Source organism: Phyllobates terribilis, unplaced genomic scaffold, assembly GCF_046119375.1.
Source record: "Phyllobates terribilis strain yellow unplaced genomic scaffold, ASM4611937v1 Scaffold_4__5_contigs__length_816908805, whole genome shotgun sequence".
In the NCBI taxonomy this organism is placed as follows: domain Eukaryota; kingdom Metazoa; phylum Chordata; class Amphibia; order Anura; family Dendrobatidae; genus Phyllobates; species Phyllobates terribilis.
Genome location: NW_027362764.1, coordinates 701,813,060 through 701,837,141, shown reverse-complemented (window position 1 = coordinate 701,837,141; position 24,082 = coordinate 701,813,060). Strand labels below are relative to the sequence as shown.

The 24,082-nt window shown below is 42.9% G+C and overlaps 1 protein-coding gene across 1 annotated transcript in view; it reads left to right on the top strand.

The window, feature by feature from the left end:
* The window catches only part of STK3 (serine/threonine kinase 3), a 231,141-nt gene that overhangs the window by 137,423 nt on the left and 69,636 nt on the right, over positions 1-24,082 (top strand). The window contains exon 9 of the mRNA XM_073679611.1: positions 9,529-9,727. Within this exon, the coding sequence (XP_073535712.1) occupies positions 9,529-9,727 (199 nt within the window). The remainder of the gene's footprint in view (positions 1-9,528; positions 9,728-24,082) is intronic.

Below are 24,082 nucleotides of genomic sequence, written 5' to 3'. Positions count from 1 at the left end.
ACATCAATTGAGTTGACTTATTTTGCATGCAAGCCCCCACCCTAACATGTTACTTATCCAAAACGGCAGCAAGGAATTCCCCTCAAACATAGTCCCAGCTAGAGTTCCTCCTGAGCCTGTTTTGACCACAGAGCACAGACCCTTTATATAAACCTGACATGTCGGAATAGGTTTCCAATGATATTTTCAGCAGTCACATAGTGCCAACATACCCATTAATAGTGCCAGGTAATTTGCCTACATTAAAGTGGTTGTCGAGGCATGGGTATATCATTACCTATCTACAGAATAGCTCATGAATAGCCGATCATTGGTGGTCCAACACCCAGTACCTCCACTGATCGTCTGTTTTTGTTCTTCTGGCGGTTGGATGTAATCACTTGGAAAGAAGTTTCTGAGCACAACTCCATTCCAAGTGTAGGGGCCCTGCTGGCTACTGCAGAGTAAGGTGTTGTACTGCAGGATCCAGCAGCGGCTGCTACACTTTATATGGTGCTAGCTTCATTCAATCTGTTTACATCCAGCCTCTGCCAGAGCTAAGCTATCTGATTGGTGGGTTTGCTGAGCATCGGACCCTCACCAGTCTCTGCTTTTGATAACCTATCCTGTATATAGGTCATGAAATACATGTAACCCTTTTACAGAAAGAAAATCTGTAATAAAATCTTTACCTGGTTCCCACTAATTTAGATCTCCTATTTGCAATAAGATTGAGAGGGGGTGCCAATAGCGCTGTTACCCAGACAAGTAGTGGTATAAAGGAAAAAAGATGAAATGCACAACTCATATGATGGTATAATGGAGTGTTGCAGGAGACTCCAAACCTCAAGGGTCTGAGTACCATAAGTTGCGGATGCAAGAAAGTGCCAATGATTCCGCGCTCCTCCGGGTCAAGGATGGGATGCAATACCCAGTGCTTGGTTAAGAGTCCATTTATTTAAAAGCTAAAACCAGACGTGTTTCGTGGACGTCCTGTCCACTTCATCAGTTCAAGCAATGCACTGATGAAGTGGATAGGGCGTCCACGAAACGTGTCTGATTTTAGTTTTTAAATAAATGGACTCTTAACCAAGCACTGGGTATTGCATCCCTTCCTTGACCCAGAGGAGCGCGGGATTATTGGCACTTTCTTGCATTCACAACTTATGGTAGATCTCCTATTTGTGATAGCCAGGTAGATACAAGATCTGCCTGCATATTTGCTCCTCTCCCTTTGCTGATAATCTTTTACACATAAGCAAATGGGGACTTCAATAGTGCATCCACCTGGCCAGACTTAAGGTCGCAAATGAGCACAGATTGATATAGACGGAACCATCGCTAATACTGCCGTCTGTGTCCTCATACAGTATCGAGTTATTAACTTCACATCCCCTGCTTACACGGGGCAATGTGTGGCCATTAAGGGTGATTATTTTTTGTTGTCCTAAACGATCTAATCATCCTACAGATGAACAGTTCAGCATGTAATAGCTGGCATGTTTACACGGGTCCATTATCGAGAATGTGCATTCTCCAATTATCTCCTTGTCTAAATAAATCCTTACATTTGTCAGATCACTCATTGACTCCTTTGCCGAAAAGCTGCTCAGAACTCTTGCCAACCAGCAGACCACCAGTCAGTGTACGAGGGCTGGCAGGTATGGGCTCCTGTCTGACATCCATGGCTCTTCTTTTGATTAGTGAGCCTGGCGAGATGTCAGGAAAAGCCGGCTAAACAAAAGACAGGCTAAGGATGCCATTAGGTAGGGGGTGATTCTTGGGGTTCCCGTCAGTGTGCCAGAGATTGCTCACTTGGCCCACGGTCTGAGTCTTGTGAATTGATGCGCAACCACTTTGTCCACAGGATAGGAGATAAATCATTTTTGGGGGTCTCACAAACCATTGTAATGGAAGGCTTTAGCCCCTCGATTGGTCATGGCATGACTGACCGTAGTGTAGAGGAGGAAGTTGTATGTAGCGGTGGTCATGCACGTACCACGCTGATTCATTGAATGGAACCACTCCCAAGTTTCTCCAGTCTTCCAGTGATCATGGCGGTCCCACAGTGGATCCCCCAGTGATCAGACATTGGTCACTTGTACGGTAAATAGATAATGTCCATTTTGGGACAACTTTTAAAAAGGTCATTTTTGGGGGGAAAGCTGGGTGATGACCCATACAGCCCTTACTACAGCTCCTACACGGATGTCCCTCAGCTCCCCAAGATGCATTAACAGCTCTGCTTCAGCATGAATTATTCTGTCCCACACGCACCGCAATATATAGGATTACACATGTACAAAACCTCAAAAAGCCATTAGCAGTTTTCATGTCAGGCCCATGAGACGAGCACGGGCCGCTCTACACTGCGCCTCTTATTCTGCACCGTTCCCCCCCCTGTGTACGTTGGCACCCCTGCCTGTACCTCTTACCTCCTTTCCTATAAATGACAAAAAGCAAATGAAAGATTTGAGGCTAAACCAGTCCTCAGTATGCAGCGAGAACACAGAAAAAACAAAGCCGAGTGACCCTGTTCTTTAAGGTAATAAATATTTGGCCGTTTTCCCTGCAATCTGTCATGAACTGAGGTCTGATTGTGATACATTCCTCCGCACAGCTGCTTGACCTCCTGAATCAAAATCCTATCCAAAAAATTAAAATTCTCTAGAAGAGGCCAGTCATAGTCAGTATGCTTAAACTAACATTTAAGCGTTCAGATCTCCGTTACCCCCCCTGTAGAATACTTTGCTTGCCGTTTTCTGCTAATTAAAAAAATCTGTTTACTTACCTCAGCACCTATCAAAACATGTCAGGCTGTCACAAGAGGTTTCCATCATAGCACTCACACCAGTAAGATGTACGCGGAGCGGCAGCCCTGTGTAACCGGCTCCTACCGTCACCTTAAAGGGCCTTCTTCTCTGGAGCAGATTGCAGCTTGTCGTTTTATCTCTACGTCTTATTCCATCATCTTATTTTGGGGGGCTCAGACATGAATCTACATTAATAGGATTTTCAATGTGTTTAGCTTGGAAAACCCAGTCTCATATGTTATTATAGAAAATACTGATTTATTAGTGGACATTGCTTGTGATAGGAAAAAGAGAAAAACAGCGTCTTACCCTGGGAGATGTGGCATGTCCTTGAGGTAGGCAGACAGCCCATTGTTTACTGCTGGGTTCAGATAGCCGTATCATGCCCAGACTGATCACTGGTCAAGGGTCTCTTGACCCCAACTTACAGCCTTATATATGCCGGTGAAGCTTTCAGTTTGAGTCAGAAGTCGCGTGGTCAGACCAGGCTTTTTGCTTCCTTTACATACGGTGAAATACGGCTGTCTAAACCTGGCCTTAAATCATTTTTTTTCATTGTGGATCACATATGGAGTATGAAATAGGGCCGTTTGAACCCGGCCTTATAGTAAAATATACTGGGAGTGCTTCATTAACTGCCCTTCTCCCCTTTCCCCCACACCTGATTGTCCCCCATACTTCACTTTTTATATTATGGGGTGGCGTATATAATTCGATGATCATTATCTGTTTTCTTTCCTTCAGACTCCATCTTGATATCTAGCTCTCGTTCTGCATGTTCTTCCTCTGCTCTGTTATAAATCCCATGATGAATCCGTACATATCACCTGACCAGCTAGAACATGTTACCGTCTCTGCCTGCTGTGGAAACAGTGTGATTTTCCTCTGCTTTATATTCTTCTAAATAAAATAATTATATTCTTAGCTCATATATTATAAATATGCAGTCAAGGAGGCCGAACGGGGAACTCCTGCATTATAACTGTGTAACAGGAGCTGTGCAGTAATCATCATTATCTGTGATATAAGCTTCTTTCTTACCCCTGTGGATCACTGCAGCCAATCCACGACTGCTATTGGGCTAATGCACTTTTCATTCCCTCGAATGAACCTCGAATAAGTGGAAGTATGGATAGCGCAGCAACCCAATAGCGGCCACTGACTGACTGCAGGACTCGCATAGCATAACAATGTCACCTGAAGCCCCTGTAGACATCGAAAAAACTGTGCTTGTGCAGGAAGTGAATTTGATGTATTTTGTCATTTACAATGGGACTACTTATTTTAAAATGAGTTGTCCAGGTAGTGGACAACCCCTTTAAAAGATGACCTGTCACCTGTCCTGACATGGCTGCTTTAGATAATACCCATGTTAACCAGAAACAAAGAGTTCTGGAGCATCTTTTCTTTGATCTGTGCTTTGTTGCATTACTCTGTTTTGCTTCCTAGTATTATATTAATAGATTGACAAATGAGTGTCACTATTCTCATTGTCAAAGGAGTGTAGCCCTGCTCAGTCTAAGGGCGAATCAGTAACTTGGATGTGGTCTGTGGTCATTAATCAGCTGAGGGGGGAGCTCAGTGAAAGAAAGCTAAAAGCTACAAATGGCCAGTCAAACCATCATAGTGGGCTTACTGACAGATTCTCAGTTAAATCATTCTGCAGCCAGCAGAAGACAGTGCATCACAGCGGCTATAAGGAGGCAAGCTGTGCAAAACATTTAATGAAGCCCAATTACAAAATTGATTTGTAGCCTCAGTGACCTAAAAGGAAAAACATGTCCTCAAATGTGGACAGTTCCTTTAAAATAAAATAATAAAAAAAAAATAATAAAAAATGGATACTAGCATAAAGGGAAAGATAAAACTATTCTATTAAATTGCTCTTGGTTTGACCTTTGCTTGTCAGAATAATTGTTTTTGACTGTTTTTATTTCAATTAATTGAAAATTGTCACTTCGGGCGATTTCCAGGCAGTGAATACACACACATGTTTAAAGGTGCAGGGATAATGGACAGATGGCAGCACGTGAACTATTACACAACTTACTACTTGTGTAGCCGATTCCTTCTGCACGTTCACCCCCCTGATCTGGATATTCCTGGCTCCTACTCTTTTATTCTGTTGTCTTTGGCGCCCCCTTGTGTTACATATGTGAACTGCATATCTTTAGGAAACGACTTAAGATGGGCCAGAATGTGCCCATTTTGCCATTAAAATGGATGCATAGAATTTTTTTTTAACCCTTAGTGTGTTAACAGTGTGCGGATTTGTACAAGAGAACTACACTGTGTTCCAAATTATTATGCAAATAATATTTTCTCAGATTTTCCCAAATTACCTACATGAATTGCAGTCATTGTAATTTTCCAGTCAAATAACTATTAGAGTACAATTGAAAGGTTTTTGTACAAACTGCCTATGATAACAGTATATTTTTTAAAAAATTAAAAACTCAAACTGCACTCAAAATGCATGTTCCAAATTATTATGCACAGCAGAGTTTTCAACCTTTTCATTTTAATAAAGAACAAAAAAATGGTCATTTTTGAAATTATAAGCATTAGCAGGTTATTACAAACTGAAATCAAACAGTTTTCAACTCAAAACTTTATTCTAGGTGATGTTACATTTTCACATAGGACCCCTTGTTCGAAAGAAGCTTCTGAACTCTCTCGTCCATTGAATTTGTCAGGTTTTGGATGGTTTCTGCTTCAGTTGTTTTGCATGAGGACAGAATACCCTCCCAGAGCTGTTGCTTAGATGTGAACTGCCTCCCGCCATCATAGACACTCCTTTTGATGATGCTCCAGAGGTTCTCAATGGGGTTGAGGTCAGGGGAGCATGGGGGTCACACCATAAGTTTGTCCCCTTTTATGCCCATAGCAGCCAGAGATGCAGATGTGTTATATGCAGCATGAGACAGGGCATGATGGCGGGAGGCAGTTCACATCTAAGCAACAGCTCTGGGAGGGTATTCTGCCCTCATGCAAAACAATTAAAGCAGAAACCATCCAAAACCTGACAAATTCAATGGATGAGAGAGTTCAGAAGCTCCTTTCGAACAAGGGGTCCTATGTGCAAATGTAACATCACCTAGAATAAAGTTTTGAGTTGAAAACTGTTTGATTTCAGTTTGTAATAACCTGCTAACGCTTATAATTTCAAAAATGACAATTTTTTTGTTCTTTATTAAAATGAAAAGGTTGAAAACTGCTGTGCATAATAATTTGGAACATGCATTTTGAGTGCAGTTTGAGTTTTTTATATATACTGTTATCATAGGCAGTTTGTACAAAAACCTTTCAATTGTACTCTAATAGTTATTTGACTGGAAAATTACAATGACTGCAATCCATATAGGTAATTTGGGAAAATCTGAGAAAATATTATTTGCATAATAATTTGGAACACAGTGTAGTGCCAGAAACCTAATTTTCATTCAGTTAGTCTAATCCACAGCTTTTCCATGCAGAATTCCTGCTAATAAACATGTTTAATCTTATTGGAGATAAATTTTTCGTTCCCTGTGTTTTTAAAGTCCTGAAAATTGAACTGCTGCTGCAACTCCTAGCAATCAACTGCTGTGCTGGAACATGTCCTAAAGCGTTCATTTGTCTTGTAGCGCCACCGCTGGGAATGTGAAGCATTACGTGATGCTCAGAGGGATGGGCTGGCTGGTTGATAGAAGACTTACCTTTGCGAACTCCAAATGCCCTAATAATCTCAGAAATGCCCCTCTTTTGAGCAATCTCATTAAAGAGCCCCGTTCTCAGGATCAGTGGTTGTCCCATTAGTCTGACCTTCACCAATCTCAAAGTTATCACCTTTTTAATAACCCTTTAAAGCTGATACGTCACCAGATTTCACAGTATAAAGAGCAAACATTATGAAATAGTTCTCAAAAAGCCCATTTGAGAATGTCTTTATAATCCTGATCGTGACATGAGCAGTTTTAATCCTGCCATAGAGTCAGAGAGCTCAGGAGTCCCGGTGTAGTCAATCTGCGCTCACAGTTGCAGGTTGTACTTTGCAGTGTGAGATCACTGCAGTGAGGAGGGACACTGAGAAGCTTTCAGAAGTAATTCCTTTCCTTCGTCCAGCCAAGAGGGTAAAGTAATATATATTTTTTAATTTGTTGATCATAGTAAAACATATTCTTGTAGAGAAACCCCCCCCCCCCCCAAAAAAAAAATCCTTACAATTGGCATACCCAGTCTTAATCATGATCTACCTCTTGAAATGCATAGGGTTTTTTTTGTATCTCATGTCATTTTTCTACTGCATATTCACATATTACATTTTTTTTTGCTACACTGAGTAGCTGTCATAAAGGATTATACAGCAATTCTGGCATGGATTTTCAAAGTAAATACACCAATCTCATCAGGTCTAAGATATCTATTTTGTAGAGTTGAGCAAAAAGATTTGCGCTGTCCTCAACCGGCGTCCACTTTGCTCCTTCGAGGCAGACGGACCAGAGCAGTATCCACTTCTGGTGCCGGTATCCTTGGCCCGGCATCCTGGGTGCCTACGGCATTTACTAATGAACATCCATCATGGCTAAGGCTCATATGATGACATAATGTCCCAGGGTCTAGTAATCGCCAGAGGCACGAAGACTGGCCTAGCCAACTGCCTCCTCGGGGGAGCGAACTGTACACTGGATCCGTACAGTGCAGATCCTTTTGCTCATCCGTATGATTTAGTAATTTGTGCAGTTTGTATTATGAAATCTGGTGGCAGATCCATAAATAAGGGCACGGTTTCCTCTGACTGTGCCCTGGTTATTGCTCCACTATGTACATCATGTCCTCTCCACCATTCTGACTTGAGAAGGTGGGAAATCAGAGGGGAGGGGCAGAAACCCACCGCAGAAGTAATTAGGATATCACACTCGCTGATCTAAGCCGGATAATTCGGACCATCTGACAAATACCAGCGCACTGCCAGTTTGGCTGCATGGTGTATTGTGAGACGGAGCAGATAAGGGGGGCTCTGACAACCCTCACTGTTCAGTCCGCTGTTAATTGCTGGCTGTCCTTTCCTATAACCATTATTGGAATATATATACGGCCGAGATGTGATGTGTGTTCTGTGCAACAAATAAAAGATTACATGTTGTAATCCCACCCACGGCTCGTCACAGCGCGATTGTCCTCTACCTCTCGGTTGTGGCGCTGATTGATTAGCCGCGATGCCATGCAAACAGAGCCTGTTCTGCTTCAGTAATTGCAAGTTGGATGTTACTGGAATCAATAATTTCCAGGTCCAGTCTGAAATTTCCAAGTTTATTGCTTCAAAATAATGTGCAAATTGAGGTAAACCAAACCACGGCTGCACCGTGCCCGAAAAGCAAAAGGAATCGTCAAATGCTAATATGATGATGATCATTAAATGGGGCTTTCTGAAAAGTGGATAGTCTATTTCTAGGATACACCAGTATCAGATTGAGGGGAGTCTGCACCACCATCATAGCTACCTGGCATGGGACGGAGCTGGAATACCAGACATGGCTTTCTTTGAGATTGCTGGAAAATGCTGGGCACTAGTCTCTGCTATCTCTGGAAGCCCCATAGAGAATAGCCTGAGCAGTTTTGTGAATGCCCAACCACCACCATCAATTCACGCTTTCAGGATTTGTGTTGATCCCAGCAGATCAGCTAATTATTACTTATTGAAAAAAGGAGCAATCGGCTCACCTGTTCAGGTGCACAGCAAAATACTCCATTAATAGCTACAGTCCAAACAATAGCCAACACTCACATCTTCTTTACAAGAATTGCTTTATTGATCCTTTAGTATAAAAGGCACAAAAAAATGGTTGAACACAACAGCACAAAAATTAAAAAGCCAAAAAAGAAATATCTGCTGCGCTCCCAGGCAACATGTTTCACACTTGCATGACAAAGGACCATGCAGGTCTGAAACATGTTGCCCGAGAACGCAGCTGATAATTCACCAGGGTTTGTACTGATGATGAAGTTGTATAATTCGAAACGCGTTGACTATTAAACCACACTTCTTTGGATTTCGACCTTCTCGTCATCATTGACGGCAGCGCGGGTTAACCCATACTGATCCCAGCTAGTACCAGGTAAGTACAGGTCATGCCTTTTCCTAACGTGTGGGAGAAGCCATGTCTTTGCCTTTGTTTGCAGATATTTGGGCTCCATATGGGGCGTATGATTCATGCCCTGGATTATCATCAGTTCGGCTTTGCATTCCCGGAACATTACTGCCACTGATTGGAAATGCTGTTGTATCCAACGCTGGAATCTGTTCCTTTCAACAATCCCCCAGCATCTGCTCCGCAGATCTCTCTGTTACTAAAAATGGCCCTCTTGTTTTTTTTTTCTTCTGGGGATGAGAGGCTAGTAAAATATGGCAGCCTCCATAAATTGACCTCACACTTAATGTTTGCAGAATAAAAATGCCTCCCGTCGCGCTCCCTGATCCCATTGTCTTTTCTCTGCTTTAATTGTAAATTACGACCCAGAGAAGTAGTCAGACCAATAAAACGCGCGGCGAGAGTTCATTGTTTTCCAGCATGAAACTCCTCGTATTTATAGAAAGGTCTGAGGTTTTCATGTGATGTGGTTATGGCAAAATAAATTTGTATAAACTAAATCCTTTTTTTTTTTTCACAGGCGATGCAATTCAGCACGTTTCTGTGAAGGATCGTACTGCGGGGTTAACTCTTTATGTTCATGACCTTGCTGTGTTATATTTCAGGAAGAAGATGAACTGGACTCTCATACAATGGTCAAGACCAGCTCCGAGAGCGCCGGGACCATGAGGGCTGCCAGCACGATGAGCGAAGGAGGCCAAACCATGATCGAGCATAATAGTACCATGCTGGAGTCCGATCTGGGCACCATGGTCATAAACAGTGATGAGGAAGAGGAGGAGGAAGAAGATGGCACTATGAAAAGTAGGTTGTCCTCAGGTTGTCTCTTATTTATGAACGATCAACTTGGATTATGAAGTCAAAAAGATTATTGAGGAACATTATCCAGAGCTTTGGTCTTTCCTGACACGTCTGCACCATTACTTCTCATATTCCCCTTTATAGGACAGTTCTGGAGAGTTTTTTTTCTTCGTGGTGAATAAATTGAAAACTATTTTTTTTTTCCATTTCAATCCATGTAAAGACCAATTTACCCAGACGATTTCTGTCCATAAAGGGAATGCCTATCTGCTGTATACAATGGCCGGATCACACGGGCGACACAACTGTAGGGGACAGAACAGTCGTTAATATGATCGCTCTGTCCCCATACAGCTTGCATGTTAGCTGCAGCACGTTTCTTGTGTACACGGGGGGATGTGCTGCGGACCACCATGCCTGTGTGAATCCAATCATACAAGTGTTTTTCTTATTCCTCGGCTGGTCGGTGGCGTGTTCACACTGGTTTACCATCGGGAACGGTCATTTTTGTAACGTGTAAATGCGACTGAAGACAATGTTCGAACAATCAACATACAAGTAGAAGGGTAACAGTTATCAGTTTCTTAAAAGCTTATTCCCCTCATCATAGATGAATTTTGTTGGATAGTCCTTGTAAAATCAAGCAATTTTGCAATTTACCGCTTGTTAAAATTTGCAGCCATTCTTTAGGTATTATAAGACTTTTCCTTAGTTTACAGCTCGGTGGTCGGTCTCCAAGGTAACGAGCTATAAACAAAAGTAAAGTTAATATCTCACAAACGGCTGAAAATGTTACTAAGCAGTATATTGCAAAATTGCTTGTATTTACGAGCACTAGCCAACTTATGAAGTTGGGAATAATCGTTTCATAGATTTCCATGAGGAATAATAGAGGAACATCACAATGCGCAGTTATACGAAAAAGCGCAATATCATGTGAGCAGAAAGAATCTATCACTCTCTATTCTGCAAATCATTAGTCAGGGAAAACGAGGATTATTGTGAAGGGTTTTGGGCAGCAGTGCACAAGTAGATGGCAGGAGAGCAAGTACAACGCTGGGCGCAAAAGCAATAAATGGAGGGAGTGGTCAACACCTCCCGCATTTATCAAAATCCTGGCTAAAAAAGACGGCTGAGACGTGGGCTGATTACTGTGGATAACTATAACAAAGCCTTCCATGGGTTTCATACACAGATATATCGCTTCTTGGAATGGTTTCCACACAATTACTACAAGGAATGCATAAATGGCAGCCCCTTTCTGACTAGCCCCATTGGTGCCAATCCACATGCATGCCTGCGGCCATTGCAGAAATTTAAGGGTCAGCTTCGTGTTTCCGTCCCAAATTCCACTTCCATTTTTAGTGAATACTTACCCCTGCTAGGGAATAAGATCAGGAATTATTATACAAATATTTTACACTAAACTGCGGCTGTCATCAACCTTCCAAACCATGCTCTATAGGAGCACTGGATAAGTGTAATACCTGCCGCTGTCCTGGCCTCAGTAGGTCTGATCTCCAGTCCTGCCCTCAAGGTGATCAGTCACTTTCATGGACTGTCCCGGAATAAAAGCCAATTGTGCCTCCGATCAGCCACTGTCACACACAGCAAATTGTCTGCGTTGGTCTCATAATGACCATAATGACTTGTGAATTGAGCTTTATGCTGCAGGATGTATGATGGTGAATCTGGTATGTTTACTGGGCCAATGTTCATTTTTACATAGCGGAAACCTTTACCATTTGAGAGCAAATAGAGGCTTGTCCACCACTGCATGCTCTGACTTGTAGCCCTCCACCACTGCATGCTCTGACTTGTAGCCCTCCACCACTGCATGCTCTGACTTGTAGCCCTCCACCGCTGCATGCTCTGACTTGTAGCCCCCCTCCACCGCTGCATGCTCTGACTTGTAGCCCCCCTCCACCGCTGCATGCTCTGACTTGTAGCCCCCCTCCACCGCTGCATGCTCTGACTTGTAGCCCCCCTCCACCGCTGCATGCTCTGACTTGTAGCCCCCCTCCACCGCTGCATGCTCTGACTTGTAGCCCCCCTCCACCGCTGCATGCTCTGACTTGTAGCCCCCCTCCACCGCTGCATGCTCTGACTTGTAGCCCCCCTCCACCGCTGCATGCTCTGACTTGTAGCCCCCCTCCACCGCTGCGTGCTCTGACTTGTAGCCCCCCTCCACCGCTGCGTGCTGTGACTTGTAGCCCCCCTCCACCGCTGCGTGCTCTGACTTGTAGCCCCCCTCCACCGCTGCGTGCTCTGACTTGTAGCCCTCCACCGCTGCATGCTCTGACTTGTAGCCCTCCACCGCTGCGTGCTCTGACTTGTAGCCCCCCTCCACCGCTGCGTGCTCTGACTTGTAGCCCTCCACCGCTGCGTGCTCTGACTTGTAGCCCCCCTCCACCGCTGCGTGCTCTGACTTGTAGCCCTCCACCGCTGCATGCTCTGACTTGTAGCCCTCCACCGCTGCATGCTCTGACTTGTCGCCGTCCCCTTTGGAAATGTGTCTGTGCCAAACTTATATACGGAAAGATGAGAAATGTAATCCGTGATCATCAGTGGAAACTTTACTGCATACTTTACTATGTATAGCATTTTCTTTACCTTTTATGGGGCCCTCATTGTATCAGAAGCCCAGTGGATGGTATTCATTACATATTTGTCCACTAGATGGTGGTAACGAGCAGATTGTCACTTGCAGCCAGCAACTCTGCCCAAAGCAGCGTGTCGTTACTGTCACACACAGTATTACCTGCTTACACTACACAAAAACTTTCATGCAAAACAGTTGAGTCTTCCTTGCTTTGCTTCATTTATTATTATTTTTTTTAAATATACCTGGTCATGTGCAATGACCAAGATAGTTAGAGTAGGCACAAAATTTAATTTGTGTATTGGTCATCTGGGTTATACTTTAAAAAAAAAAAAAGAAGGTGAATAGTTTTGCATGAATTAGGTATAAGTTGGTTTAAGAGGAAAAAGCCCGTAAAGCGGAGTTCACACTTTTGTGTCTTTGCAGGATGTTTTTTTGTCCTGCATCTAATTTAAACTGTTTGAAAACTGATGACAAATTGGTAACTGTATGTTCATTGCTTTACAATCCCGAGATCGGGTAGCTTCCCTCGAGTGTAGTGGAGGTGCGCAAGCTCGACCTTCTCTATTTATTGTCTATGGGTCTGCCAGAAATAGCTGAGCGATGTACTCTGCTTTCTCCGGCAGTCCCTTAAACAATCAATGGAACAGCGGTCTATAATGCATGCAGTCACTCCATTCGCTGCAGCGCTCGGTTCTCAGGATCCAGAGTCATGATTTCTGGATCACTGGGGGTCCCAGCTTTTGGACCTGCATAAAATCAGCAAGTTACCCTCTATCCTATGGATAGGAGATAACTTATTATTTTGGGAATAACCCTTTGTACTATTTGGAGGGATAAGGTAGGAAGAAAAGGAGTGTGCAACACACCGAGATATAAGGCAGACATCAACAGATCAAACTGCGGATTCAAGCAACTGTTTTTTCTATATTCACTGCTGAATTCACAGCCACACAGCTCAGTGCTGCAGTATAATGTCTTTTCTGTGTGTGCCACAGAGATTGAATAGCGGGAATCCTTCTCTTGTGAACAGTGTATAGGACACATTATAGAGGCTAGTCTCCACACACCAGCTTAGAGAGAACTGAAAGTGAGTGAGTCTGCAGAGGGGAATACTGGTGAAACATGCAGGATACGAGTCATTTAATGACCAGAAATAGTGTGATTTCTCCTAATCCTGAAGTTATATAACATAATAATAATAAAAAAAAAAAAAAAGCAAAACTTAAACTAACCTGCCGGACCAACGTTGATCAAAATGATGCCAGAGTTATTTCTCTGTGCTCATGGGCATGTGATGCACCTGTGAAGGCTGCTGCCCATCAGTGGATACTGATTGAATGCAGCGCTCACGTGATATAACAATGTACCGTGCTGGCAGACACCGCACCAGTTTAGGAGGTTTGTTTGTCTTGCTTTTTTTCCCACTATTTATGGGGTATTTTATCCAGTAGTGGGCAGCCCCTTTAATTTCTTTTGTCAGCATTGCCATGTGAGGGCTTGAGACAAGTAATATATATATATATGTGCAGGCTCTTGTCGCGCAGGCTCTTGTCGCGCAGGCTCTTGTCGCGCAGGCTCTTGTCGCGCAGGCTCTTGTCGCGCAGGCTCTTGTCGCGCAGGCTCTTGTCGCGCAGGCTTTTGTCGCGCAGGCTCTTGTCGCGCAGGCTTTTGTCGCGCAGGCTTTTGTCGCGCAGGCCCTTGTCGCGCAGGCCCTTGTCGCGCAGGCCCTTGTCGCGCAGGCCCTTGTCGCGCAGGCCCTTGTCGCGCAGGCCCTTGTCGCGCAGGCCCTTGTCGCGCAGGCCCTTGTCGCGCAGGCTTTTGTCGCGCAGGCTTTTGTCGCGCAGGCCCTTGTCGCGCAGGCCCTTGTCGCGCAGGCCCTTGTCGCGCAGGCCCTTGTCGCGCAGGCCCTTGTCGCGAAGGCTCTTGTCCTGTACCGATCAGACAGATCAATGTCAGGCTGGAGGAGAAAGAATTGCACCACAGCATAGTTCTCTGTTTGGGAAGTACACTGAGTCAGCATTCTCCTTGATCACAAGAAGCTGCCTCTGGACTACAAGACGCACACACTTTTCAGCAAGATTTTTTTCTTGCTAAAAAGAGCGTCTAAGGCTATGTTTCCACAAAAGTTTTTGGTGAGTTTTTTTAAACTGTGTTTTTTAAAGAATGCAAGTAACCCATTTTACTTAATGAGTGCAGAAAATCTGCAACATAAAAAACTCACCAAAAGCTCATTGTGGGAACATAGTCCAAAAATACTGTAATTGCCTAGAAAATGTCTTTTGTTTATGGCCGGTTCTTTCCCTTAATGCGGATGCACATCTATTTGTACACCTTCAAACCAGCTTCAACTTCCACAAAATTTATCAATATTTCATTGTGAAAACAGCTATATACTGTATTTTAGCAGGTTGATAAAACACACGTCCCTCAATTTAAACTTTTCTCGAATTATACATTCTCTCCCGCTAGATTATTTGTAACCACAATGCCATTTGTTGTGAGAAAAGCTTCCAGCTTTTTTTTTTTTAAATGCTGATATATTATCAGCCATCACTACCTCTTGTGGTTGGAATGCCACAGTCTGACTGCTCTAACTGTAAAGAACCCTTTCCTGTTTAGCTGCCGGAATCGCCATGAAAAATCACAAAACCTCCATCAATATTTCCAAGTTTTTTTGTGCAAAGCAACAAATCCTCATTTATTAGTGATTAGAAATGAAATGTTAATTTCTTAATGATAATTTCCAGGTAATCTCACTGAATGACTTGTTCTTTCCCTCTGTTCTGCACTCCTGGTTAATAATATCAATCTGTAATTACGCACAGGTCTCAGAGTTCTCTTTCTGCACACGGGGACGGATTATGTTGTCCTCTGTCTGGCCAACATTACTTATTTTCCATAACAGGAAAAAACAATATAGATAATCTAGAGAGGCCCATAAGCCAAACAAAACCATAGAAGAACACCCCCCCCCTTATTTAACATTTACTTTTAATAATTCACTTAAAAAGATACCAATATCAGTATCCCACCACACAAATGGACATTACAATCATACAACATATATAAATAGGGTTGCCTGTCGTACATAGAGAAAAATAGGTGAACTATCTGTTCCCTTTTCTCTATACCTATTCATCTCTACCTAGCTTCGGGGGTCGACTCCCTAATGTGTACATGAGATTGGCGCCTCCGCTCCTCGTAGGCTTGCCCTATTAGGGCTCTGGTATACCCTATGGTAGCGTCAATCTCTATAGCAGATGCAAGGATTGTGGTGTCACTCACTGTATTTTTCAGTTGCCAAAAATGGACAGAAAAGTTTGTTGATAAATAATATATCTCAGGGCCTAGTGCTTGCCCTGACCATGTCCCTACCTGCCCGCTGATGTGGACCCTACCTTAATTACAATGCAATGACTAAGGACATAACCGTCTGAAACGCGTATGCGATTACTCTATCTGGAGTTTTTTATGGATTTGCAATAAAGAAGAATTTTTTATGAGGACCCAGTGCTGGATGTACCTTCCTTTTCTCTTCATTGTTCCTTGCTATACTACAAGAAGTCCGTGCAGAGGAGATTCTAAGTCCATGGGTGAGCTGAATACAAGGTTACTGCAAGGTTTCCTATGACTTTCATCAGGGGATCGCTGTAGGAAGATATAGGGTATATCCGTCTCACCCAAGGCTGTACAGGAGAAGAGATATTTTAACACGCGGCAGCTGACAGCCGGAAGAAATGAGTAATGGGGGAATATAGCAATTGAGAAGGGGTTGTTCGCGTAGTGGATAACCCCCTCTTCAAGTAAACTAATAGCAGCAAATAGATACCCCCCCACCTCCACAACACTATTATGGAATTCCTAAAACCAAAGATTGTAGTTCACGATAAAATTGTAAAATATGACCGGGTACAAAGCTTTCTAACCTAAGGGCCCAGTTATGTGTCCAATGTTGATTTCACTAAGGATACTGGGAGAGTTCTTCTCTGAAGCCTGCAGATTTGAGAGTGCAGCTTTGAATGGGGGCAGTATAGCGAGGGTCAGTTTGGGGGAGATATGGAAAGGGGCAGTATGTGGGGGGACATTATGGAGAGGGGTCGTGTGGTGGATATATGGGGGAAATGTATGAAGGGGCAGTGTGGGGGGATATTTTATACAGGGGCACAGAATGGATGGCATTTTGGAGAGGGACCGTGTGGGGGATATTATACAGATGGGCAGAGTGTAGGGGGGGTATTTTATAGAAGGATATGGTGTGGATTTTTTTTTATAGAGGCGCAGCGTGGGGGAGTATTTTAAAGAGGGGCAGTTTGTGTGGGTATATGAAGCTCTGGGCATGTAATATCATGCCGTCTGTGCTACATGGAGACAAAAGGGATGGGAAGGATTCCAATCTGGGAAGATGTCACTTATAAGGTACATGGATTTTAAAAAAAATTGTGACACTGACTACGTCTTATGAGTGCCAGTGCTATGGTTCCTGTATGGTCAGCAGTCTGATGATAACTGATAACAATAACTCCTAGCATCTCCTTACCATTATTAAGGACATACTGGGAATTGTAGGTTCATGCAATGCAAATATATATTGGTCTGACCTGCCATTACAATTGATCATTGTACTAAGCTTGGAGGTTATTTCGCTGTATTCATGTACTGACTGTTTCTGTTGCTGCTTTCTTGTTCTAACTGTGTTTCTGTTGCCGCATTCATGTACTGATGGTGTTTATTTTGCTGCATTCATGACAATAGTTCTTGTGTTGCCTTCATGTACTGATTGTGGTTTGGAAGTTGCATTCATGTACTAATGGTAGTTCTGGTGCTGCATTCATGTAATGATGGTGCTTCTGATGCTCCATTCATGTACTGATTGTGGTTCTGGTGTTGCACTCATGCTAAAAGTTAAGTGGTTCTAGTCTTGTACACCTGTAGCATTCTGTAATGTGTTTCATGGCTATGTTAAAGCTTAAAGTGTCAAAGCTTAGAGATTTGAGAATGAGGAGGATTTAAGTTTCTGCCCCAAAAAAACCTCTGTTTTAAGGCTGTGTGCCCACTATGCGTTTTTTAAGCGTTTCTGCAGCGGTAATTCAGCCGCAGAAACTCTTAAAAAAACGCTTGTTAGTAGGCCTGCCATGTTCCCCAATGATAATCCGCATGTGCTGTGCACATACTGCAGAAATTTCCGTTGTGGATTATCATTGTGGAAAAATCCGCAGCACTACAAATTATTTTGCGGAATCGCGGCGATTTGGCCGCCATTTACTTGCATTGAATCGCTTAATATTCACATGACTACATGTGCACATGCGAATATTAAGCGATTCAATGTGAGAATGGTACCCGGGTCTGGAGAAGAGGAGACTCTCATCCTGACCCGGGTACCATAGTACCTGTAAAAAAAAAAAAAAAAAAAAGAATTTAAAATAAAACATATTACACTCACCTTTTGATGGCCCGCGGTCTTGGCTGCCAGGTCGCTCGCGATGGAGTAAAAGAACCTTCCATGACCTCATTCAGTCATGTGACAGGTCACGCGGCCGCTGACGTCGGCTGCTGTGTGACCAGTCACATGACTAAATGACGTCATGGACGGTTCTTTTACACCACTACGAGACTTCGGGAAGACCGGAGAAGAAGACCGGGGGCCGTCGGAGGGTGAGTATAATGTTGTTATTTTTTTTATTATTTTTTACCATTTTTATTCTTTTTTTTTTTTTTTTTTAAAACTAACTTGGTCACACTATATAAAATCCATGCTGCTTGCATGGATTTATATACTGTGACCAAGTTGTCAAGCACTTTCCAAGTGATGCTAAAATCGTTTTGGAAAGCGCTTGTCAACCCGCATGCAGAAATCGCATGTTCAAAACGCTTCACATCCGCATGTCCCTGGCAGGAAAAATTCATGTACAATCCACATGTACAATCCGCATGCGTTTTTTCTGCCAGGGGAGATGCAGAAACGCTCAGGAAAAAATCCGGAGCATTTCTGCATCGTGGGCACATAGCCTAAGTTTGCGTGTGTTCACACTGATTTTTTGGAGCAGAAACTCTCCAAATCCTTCTCAAATACTTTTGGTTCTGGTGATGTATTAATACACTGATGGTGGTTCTAGTGGTGTATTCATGTAACTACCCCTTTTCAAAATTTGTGTCCCTTGGGTTTGGTTCATTATGGCAATGTGGCCCTGTTGTAACTGAAGATTCCTTTCAGCATAAGGAAATGTTTTTACAAAGTGACTGTTTCATGTAGATGAGTTGCGTATGCACTCTGATGTAAGGCGGACACTCACATCTGCAGGGTAGTTTGCTGTTGACAGATCCTGCCTTCAATGTGAAATGAAATTAGTGTCACTGTGCTTTGTGATCAATCACTACATCATGGCGCAAACTTCCTTGGAGGTAAAAATAGCTGAAAAGACGGAATATTCATAATTGTAAATCTATTAATAAAGCCTCGGCTCTAACCACAACATTTCAATTAAAATAAGCTGCTCCCATTTTTCTTTCTCAATGCCTCTTGGTGATTAATGAGTCATGGGAGTGAGGGGACACGGGGGACTGTCTGCGTTACACGTGGTAGGTATTTAGCTCTGAGCTTTTTATGAGATTTGGCATCGGGTACCTATGTTCTGTTTAGCAGCAGAATGTCACATTTAAAGTATGAAATAAGTTATCATGTGAATGTGTGTCCACGTCCCTATGTGCTGCAGGGACACCACGCCACGCCATGTAATGGACTCACCTTCACCCTATGGGTATTACAGCGTGTAGATCACTCACAGCGGATTTATTATCCGAATATGAAGATTGTGCTGGGTACATATCCCACAGGTATATACCAGCATCTATAATGTGAAATGCTTCTCATCTGTAGACCATAACTAAATACGGTTCTTGTTGCTCTGATTTGGTAGCATAATGGACATATTTTAATGTTTTCGGGGTTTTTTGCCCAGTGGACATATAAATAATTAATTGATCATATTTTTTAATTTTGACTTGGGTGTTGACCGTTAGTTGAGGCCCAGATATGACCATATTCTAGTTGATGAGCTCCAGCCCAAAAAAAAAAAAAGTTGAGAAACCCTGGTCCATAGTGACCACCAGAACACCCCCAACATTATCATCAAGATCCCATCAGGATTGGACAGGTTGAGCCAACCAGTTTGGATTTATAATTTACATTAAAATAAGTATTCCCAGAAAAATTTGACAGCCGCTAGAGAGAAGTTTGGGTTGGTCATTTAACTATTGGTCTTCTCATGTCCACTTAGTGCTTTTCCTAAAAAAAAAAAAAAAAAATTTAGTACTGTACCTGCCCACCTGATAGGTGGTAAAAATGTGATCCCTGGAAACTCCATGATCACTAGTACCTTTAGTACTCCTTAATCCTCAGTTCCTCCTTCACAACGGCTGAGAGGTGAGGCACAATGCTAACCATGAAGGCTGGGCACTGTGCCACTGTCTGCATAACATAACCGTGTATACCCAACTCAATTGTTGCAGAGAAACTTTTCTTCACAATGATCATCCACTTTAGAAAGAATATGGACCTCCATTGGTCACAATCTAAACACAGTATAGGTAAACATTTTAAAGGGAATCTGTCTCCAGGTTTTTGATATGTAATCTGAGAGCAGCATGATGTAGAGTCAGAGACCCTGATTCCAGCTATGTGTCACTTACTAGGCTGTGTCTTGAAGTTTCAATAAAATCGGGAGATTATCACTGGAGGACTAGGTGTCTCGTGCCTCCTAGTCCAAACAGGCCCATATACAGTGTGCACAGAAAGCTGACAAGCAGTGGAGTGGGCGGGACTATACAGGGCTCAACGTTCAGAGATCTGCTAGATCTGCAGTAGAGAAAATAGGGATTCAATCACAACTGTTGTGCCCAGTAAACTGAGTGACACATCGCTTGAATCAGGGTCTGTGCCCCTACATCATGCTGTTGTCCGATTCCCTTTAAAGGAGTTGGTCACTTTCTTTATTTCCCCAAATATGCCTTGCTTTCCATTAATATCCTTTCATTAGAATATCTTTGCCAATGTCTTTATTTTACATTGTCCAATCTTCGTGGACTGTGTGCTTTTCTTACATTAACATGGCCCCTGATGAAGAGAAATGGGACCAAAGACTTCATTTAACTGCCTCCATGGAATAATATAGCACACGTCATTGTACATGGGCTAGTTTTGTTTCCGTACACAGTAGTATTAAATGGAGGCCACTAATCTGTGAGTCTTGCTTTTCAGAAGTCCCTGCATGCTCCATCATCAGCTGCCATATAGTACATGATAAAGATTGGACTAAACAATGGTTGACACTATATGACTCAAGACAGTAGTGGACCTTCTAATACCATTATTAGTGACTTTCTATCTGCTGTTTCCAGCAGCTCATTTAGGAAACAAAGACCCCTGTTAACTCCAGCTCATTAGTGCAGTAAATGAACAGTGTTTTTCCTACTCCAGTCCTCAACTATCCCCAACGATTTGAGAATGTGCCATAAAGAAAAAAAACTTAAAATTCCTAATACACTGACCATAATGAATAGTGCAAATCCCCGCATGTTTTGTGGCGGTCTAACAGCTGCAAAACATGCGGCGACGGGGACTCAAACATGTCACTCGAGCACCCGCGATCCTCGGTGCATACCCGAGCATCCTTGGCAAACTCTAGTAACGAGCACTTGAGCTCATCACTACTGGAGCGTAGACACTAATCTTAGAGATTGGAAAGACACACGGGACAAATTGTTTGCATACTATTGTTCATGTATAGTCTAATCATGGGAAATTTCCATTATGGTTTCCGTACCATAGGAGCCTTGTGGACAAGTAAATAATCCTCACCTTGAGATATGCATTTCAAGACCAATACGTCAGGCTTTCAAAACACTTGCAGTGGGATTCTTAACAGATCTGTCACCAGATTTCACAGTGCCAAGTGCATGTATTATTAAATGCATATCTCGGATTTGATGAGACTGGTATACTCACTTTGAAAATCTGTGACTGAATGGCCGTATAATCTTGATATTAAAAAGAGCATTTAAAGGGAACCTGACTGAATGAAGATCCAGTCTAAATCTAACAGCACAATATAATAAAGCCGGGGGAGCTCAGTTGATAGATTTATAGTTGTGTGAGAGAAGATTCAGTAGAACCTGTGCTTTTACTTATTTAAACCTGTTCTCTTTTCTGGGACTTTCGGTCCATCAGGCGGTCCTACCAGTGATTGACAGGAACCTCTGTATGCACACTTAAACATAGAAAGCTGTCAGTCACTGATGGGACCACTCACTGGACCGAAAATCCAAATTAGTAAAACATGGGTTATACTGATTATTTTCTTACTAAACTATGTATCAATCGGCTCAGCTCCCCCTGCTCTATAACAATGTGCCTGCAGATTAGACTGCAGTTCATTGGTGATGACAAGTTCCCTTTAATGAGTCCAGCTAAAGCATGTGAGAGCTCAAGAGTCCAAGAGTATGCATTCACCACTCTTCCAGCCTGACTGACCATTGCAGCTTATACTGAGCAGAGTGAGAAATCAACAGCAACAGGGAGGAGGGGCACTGAGGAGCTGTCAATCAGGCTGGGTGGTTTTAGATTGAGTTTGACGTTTTACAAGCGATTATACAGCTATTCTGACTTGTATATTTGCAGTAAGTACACCAGCCTCACCAGGTCTAAAATATCTATTTAATAATATGTGCAGTTTGTATTGTGAAATCTGGTGATCTATCTCCCTTTAAGTGTAGGCATAGGTTTCCTTCTGGTCGTAAGTAGCATGCCATCTTTTCACCTACTGTCTTGTTTTTATTTGGAGCAGCCATCATCTCTTTAAACTCCCTTAATAGCATGTGTCATAAGCTCTCTTAACAAAGTTGTTACGGAACAGATCCTCGTTGGCTGACCATCTGTTATAAATAAACACTAGACGCTCGCTCTGGTGCAGCACGTCAGCGTTTATTCATTGTAGAGGACTCGGTACTAGTTCCCTCTTGCTGCCCACGTACAGAGAATCCTGCTGCTTGAGCGTTTCCCATCAGCAAATCCTCCAGGCGAAAGCATGACATCCTTATGTGCTGACAATGACGGCTGAATCCTAATTGAGTCTTTGCACACTACAGCTACACGGCAGTGCATGGATATCCCTGCAGGAGGGGGCCAGTAGCTGAGCGCTGGAGGTGGAATGATCACCTGGGCGGATAAAAGTTGTTCCTATTGACTTTGCATAAGCTAATAATATGCATCATTTCAGCGGTCTCCTTAGGGTTGTATTGTGTTTTGCATATAGCGTTCCATCTAAATGGCTAATATTTAATTCATTCCGCTTTAGTTGCTCTTTTCCTCCAGCTCTTGGCTAGATGTAAATTATTAACGCTCTAAATTAATATTAATTGTTTTCACATACACTTAGGGGGTTTCTACTCTTGAAGCTTTAAGTTCTTTGTTTGCTCCAGGAATAATAAGTTATTCCGCATCTGTGTTTTAATGTACAGCGTTAATCCCCCTCCAAACCTACGTGCTAAAAAGATTTTGGAAAGGAGAAGTAGACACGTTCCAATAAGCGATCACTCAGAAGTATTGAATCGTGGAAAACAACCCCAAACTATTTTCTCACATGGGAGGCACTCGGAAAATAGGATTAACACTTGTACTCAAGTGCGGAATAAATCAGTCCAAGTAATCAGCGCTGCTTTCTGCGCTCATCACTTGTAATGGTGTCGTCATTTTACTCTCCTAGATTCCTTAGCATTGAGCCGCGGATTGTTTATGCGTTCATCTTGCTTTTATGGAAGACAAATCTATTATTCATTGCTGTGCGGAGAGACTTTCCATCAGTGCCCATTGTTAACCAGTTTGTGACTAAGCAATTATCCCTATTAAGGGGATTGTTTAATTCATTAAAAAAATTTTTTCTAATATTTAAAGACCCCTTCTGAATTATTGTTTAGTAGTGATGAGCGAGCGACTCAAGTGAGTGAGCGTTATGCTCGAGATCCCGCCTTGCAATGTTTCGCGACTGTTAGTACCAACAATTCTCATTGCGCACCCCATCACCTTGATGCTCACTCGAGTGGCAAGCACGCGCGCTCATCACTATTGTTTAGTAGAAGAGTGTATTTTGACCTAAAAAAAAATTGCTGAGTTGCAGAATTGAAGAGTTTCATAATTTTTTTTAGTTTTTTTTTTGTTTGTTTTGGCTTCCAGCCTCTCTGCTTCACTGTGCATTGCTAGCTGCAGAATTAAGCCCCTGAAGGGTCCGTCAGTGAGCTCGTTCTGTCAATAGTGTTTGTCACTCTTTTCTGCCGTTTTCTCGTTTTAAGATGATTTTTGGTCCACATCAAAGTTTGAGCTGAACTTAAAGGAGTTGTCCATGGCTTAGTTTTTAGACCCATAGTAAAATAAAACAGACAGGTATTTGTTAACATGGGCAACTGCCTGTTATCCCAGGCTAAGAGCAGTCCCTGACTGCTCCTGTTAGCGATTCAGCTTCTCCACGTCAACAGAGCAGCTCTTTTTCTTGGCTGCTCTGTTGACGGGGCATGACGGCCGACGTCCTGCTGATTGACAGCTGGCTCTCCGCAGTTAGGCAGCGGGGAGATGGCTGTCAATCAGCATGATATCTGCAGTCACTCCCCTAGAAGAGAAGCTGCTCATCTGTTGACGTGACCTCAGCCGAAGCAGCTAAATCGCCTGTAGGAGCAATCTGTGTCGGCAGAGATTGGTGCCGGGC